Here is a 4297-nt window from a genome sequence, read left to right as displayed (position 1 = left end):
GCCTCTCAGGGGTTCCGCGAAGCCTTTCAAAATTTAAAAAAGAATATTTATTTAATTAAACATTTTATGTAAAATTAAAATTAGGGGTTCCGCGGAAAAGTTAACTTTGGAAAAGGGTTCCGCCACCAGAAAAAGGTTCAGAACCACTGAGTTAGACAATGCTTCTAAGCTTTTAATAAAGTTGTAATAACTTACCAAAGTTATACACTACTTGATATTAATTTATCAATATTAATAATGATATTATAGATATAGTTACTAAGTTTAGACTTAAATCTAATAGGTGTAATATACTATATTAGTTGTTATGCAACATAACATATTAAAGAATTTAATAACGAACGAAAACAAAACTGGTACAGGTATTAGCAAACTGAAGTTGTCTGCTTAAATGCCTAGAAAAAAAAAACATAATGAATACTACTATATAAATCTTTAAAATGTTAGTGGCACAAATGTTTTTTCTAAATCTTCAAAAGAACTTAATTATACATAACACTAAATTTAAATCTTTATGACATATAAATAAACCAAATTAAACAACTTAATGAAAAAAAGACTAAATTGGTACAGGTGTAAAGCAAATTAAAGTTGCCTGCTTAAATATCTCGAACAAAAAGTTAACATAAAAGATACTATATAAATACTCTAAAATGTTATTGGTATAAACTATTTTTCAAAATTTTTAAAAGAACTAAACAGCACACAACAATGAATTTAAATCTTTATGACATTAAAATGAACTTATTTAAACAAATTTATGAAAAAAAACGAATAATAATACAAACGCTAGTTATTAAAGGTTATGGGCAATACCTCTAAGGTATTCTAATATAGTTTTTTCAGAACGACTATTTACAATTCTTTTCAACCTCTGGTCAAGATCTCTGTACTGTTTTTGTTTCTTTTTTGGAGGTTCACCTGCGTTTAACCTCATAATTTCTAAGCTTTGAGTTTTTTGTTCCTTGACAATTGTCTGCACACACTTAAACACGCCAGGGTTGGCACACTGCATGACGGACTTAAATCGTCTGTGCCAACCCTCAACACAGTTGTTTGTCCGGAAGCAATTTGACCTTGTTCTTTCGTAAACACTCCAAAAGTTTATCGGAAAAAGTGGTTCTCGACCTTCGGCACCGATGTAAGTGTGAACGAAATACTTAACAATAGGTTTTGCTTCATCTGGGCAACCCCTATGTTGAAGCAAAAGATCTGAGGCTAAAGAAACATCTTTGTTTACATTGTTTAATGTAGTGAGAAGTCTAGTGTATGTGTCCTGTGTTTTGTTTTGAAGCAGAGCGTACACTAAAGGGAATACAGCAGGTTTTTCGTCTAAACTTGTCTCCATGACTTCTCCATGAATGGTATATAGCTGATTGAAATGCCTTGTTGGTGCTGTACTAAATGTACCATCTGACATGAATTTTTTGTACCTAGCAAGCAACTCAAGGTTTTTCTGAGTTGAAAAAATGATTATCCTTGAGCCAGCTACTTCATTTAAAGAATCATGGAGGAGGAAGTTAGTACCGTCGTCTAATGTAGTTAGATATTCTGGCAATATTAAGTCCCGCAAGTTAGTTGGTTCGGGAACAACATTTCCAGCTTTTTGTCTCGCTCTCCTACTTCTTTGTTTTAACGAATCTCTGTTTGGTAATTGCATTCCACAATTTTCACCAGCTACCTCCAAGGATCTACTGACAGAGTTTTCTGTGCTAACAATGCCAGTTTTGCTCAATTTTTTCAACTCTTCAACAGCTTTACGTACCTGTTAAATAAAGTTGTTTATTTCAGCAGTCCCAGTTAATAAAATTTTTTAAATAGATTTTTTTTAAGCTGTTATTTACAAATAGATATACCTTTATTTTTGATGGATTTGGTAGATGAGAGTGAGACCCTACCTCTTTTATGACCTGATTTCCTCTGATGTGTAACTGAAAATTTATTAGTAGTAACTTATAAGATGATGAACAAGTTGGTAAGGGTATGAAAAAGTTGTCAAGTTAGCAACATCATAATAAATATTAAGGATAACAATTAAAAAACAAATTAAAAATAGTATTGATGTTTAATTGAATCCTTTCAATATAATTTAAATTTCAATATAACAATTATCTTTAATATCTAAGACAAACCCTATGTACTAACAATAAAAACATTACTATAAAACTACTTAATTATTATTATTGATGGTAAACACAGGGTTACCACTCAACTTTTCAGAAATTTTTTAAATGAATGTTTTCTAAATTGTTTATAAAACCCCAATTTTTACCTAACTTAATGACAAAAGTCAGATAAAAATTGGGGTTTTTGAAAAAATTCAGAAATTTTTTTTTTAATTATCACATTTTGTCTGCAGGGTTGCCACTCTTTGAGTCAAAAAATCTTCCCTGAGTGTACAGAAACTTCCCTGAGTAACCTTAAACTTCCCTGAGTTTTTTTTAATCCTTAAAAAGTAGCCACAAAATTTAAAAATTTCTAAATAAGAACTTAAAAGTAATTAAAACTAATTTTCTTGAACAAAATATTGAACCAGATTAATTAAATCTCATTAAAAAATCAAGCAAAAAATTTACTGAGTTCTTTTTAATCTTAAAACTTCCCTGAGTTTTTTAGAAAAAATCAAAACTTCCCTGAGTTTAAAAAATAAATCAAAATTCCCTGAGTTTCCATGAGATTCTCTGAGATTTTTTTCAACTTGAAAATTCCCTGAGTTTTTCCTGACATTTCCTGAACTTGTGGCAACCCTGGTTAAAATATATTTTATACAAATGATTATATAAAGAAATAAAAAAAAACTATCCTAATATTAAATTTGCAACACAGTTTATTTAGTCTTTACAAAAAGCTAAAGTTCTGTGCTTATATATTATATGTAGCTTTTTTATAAGTCTTTAGACAAAAGTGCTGTGCATAACTGTTAAAGATGTAACTCTAATGAAGAAACAGCGAAAAAACTGCATTTTTTTACAATATTTTTGTATATTTTACATATACATAAATATAAATAACTTAAAACAATTATTTTATAGTAGTTTACAAAAATATTATTAGATAATCTTCTGAATAATAGAATATATATGAGTTGTTTCAACATAAGACAACAAGTAATAATAAAAAACATTTTATAAAATTTTATTGAAAAAGTCCTATTATAATAAACAAATAAATTTAAGATTTGCAGACTAGAATAATGAACTAGTTAAAGTTTTAAAATTACCCTGGCTAGACATTTGATGTCCTTGTTATAATACATTTCACATGTATAAAATATTAAGGTGAGGTCTCTTTTAGATGCCTTGGCTTTAAAAAAAGAATGCCCTTCATCAAAGCAAGCGACCGTGTTGTTTTTCTGGTTTTTTGTAAATGTAACTGACATACTTTGATTTTGTTAGTAAAGTGAACTAAAATTTATTACCTCAGTAAGTATTACAGTTGTAGTGTTCACAAACTAAAACTTGTAACTATTAGAAATCTTTGTTAAGAAAAGGTCACTAATTTACTTTAGATAGTTACCTTTACTGTATTGCCATTTAAAGATTTTTCAATATTAACTTTAAATTAAATATTTATTAATTTTCGGTTTTATTTGTTAGACAAAATTTTCACGCTTTTAAAGTTAATTTGTCTACTAAACAATTTGTTATAACAATAGTTGTCTTTACCGTTTAAATTCGTTATAACCAATATAAAATTTTGTTTAATTTTAATATTGTTTCATTTTTAATTAAATTACTTAAAATTTCTTAAGTTTTAACAAATGGACTTTTTTTATATGAACATTATATTTAAAAAAAATAGTGGTAAATAATAACATTTCCATTTCTATGAATTAAAAAATATCAATTAACAATATAATATTGAACAGTAAATAATAATTTATCTTACTTAATTACAATTTCTATGCAACTTTATATTTATAAAAAAACATAAAACGTTTACAACTAATTAATTAAAAACATGCAGTTATAGCTTTTAACTTAAATTGTCGGAAATTAATTCAAGAAAATTTATCGCATGTAAATTAAAAGTTTTAGATTAGAAAATTTTAAATTTAAAATTAAAACGTTAACCAAAAGAGATTAAATTTTATAAAACCACTCAATTAATCAGTTTCAAAACTGGCCTTAACCTATTAATAAAATTAATAATACGATTGTTTAAGTTGATACAGTCTGGTACAAAAATTCATAAAAATAACTTATACTTGAATTTAAACTCTCTTGTCTGAAATACATACTTTTTTTAATGAACATATGTAAAAATAGAACATTTTAATAATAAATTAAAAATGTTA

At 26.8% G+C, this 4297-nt stretch overlaps 1 protein-coding gene across 1 annotated transcript; it reads right to left on the bottom strand.

Moving 5' to 3' along the window:
- Positions 1-793: 793 nt before the first annotated feature.
- Positions 794-2208, bottom strand: LOC145829918 (uncharacterized). The gene is made up of 3 exons (XM_082937794.1): positions 2171-2208; positions 1857-1931; positions 794-1765 (listed from the first exon to the last, which is right to left on the bottom strand). Exon 3 carries the CDS (start codon positions 1658-1660, stop codon positions 797-799), a length of 864 nt encoding a protein of 287 aa, XP_082793920.1. The 5' UTR covers positions 1661-1765; positions 1857-1931; positions 2171-2208; the 3' UTR covers positions 794-796.
- Between the last annotated feature and the right edge of the window lie 2089 nt (positions 2209-4297).

The sequence above is a fragment of the Thalia democratica genome, chromosome 2, assembly GCF_965202585.1.
Source record: "Thalia democratica chromosome 2, ktThaDemo2.hap1.1, whole genome shotgun sequence".
NCBI classification, from domain to species: domain Eukaryota; kingdom Metazoa; phylum Chordata; class Thaliacea; order Salpida; family Salpidae; genus Thalia; species Thalia democratica.
This window is presented reverse-complemented; position numbering and strand designations above follow the sequence as displayed.

Excerpts from the sequence above, each read along its gene's own strand:
- LOC145829918 (XM_082937794.1), bottom strand. The coding sequence starts at position 1,660 with ATGCAATTACCAAACAGAGATTCGTTAAAACAAAGAAGTAGGAGAGCG.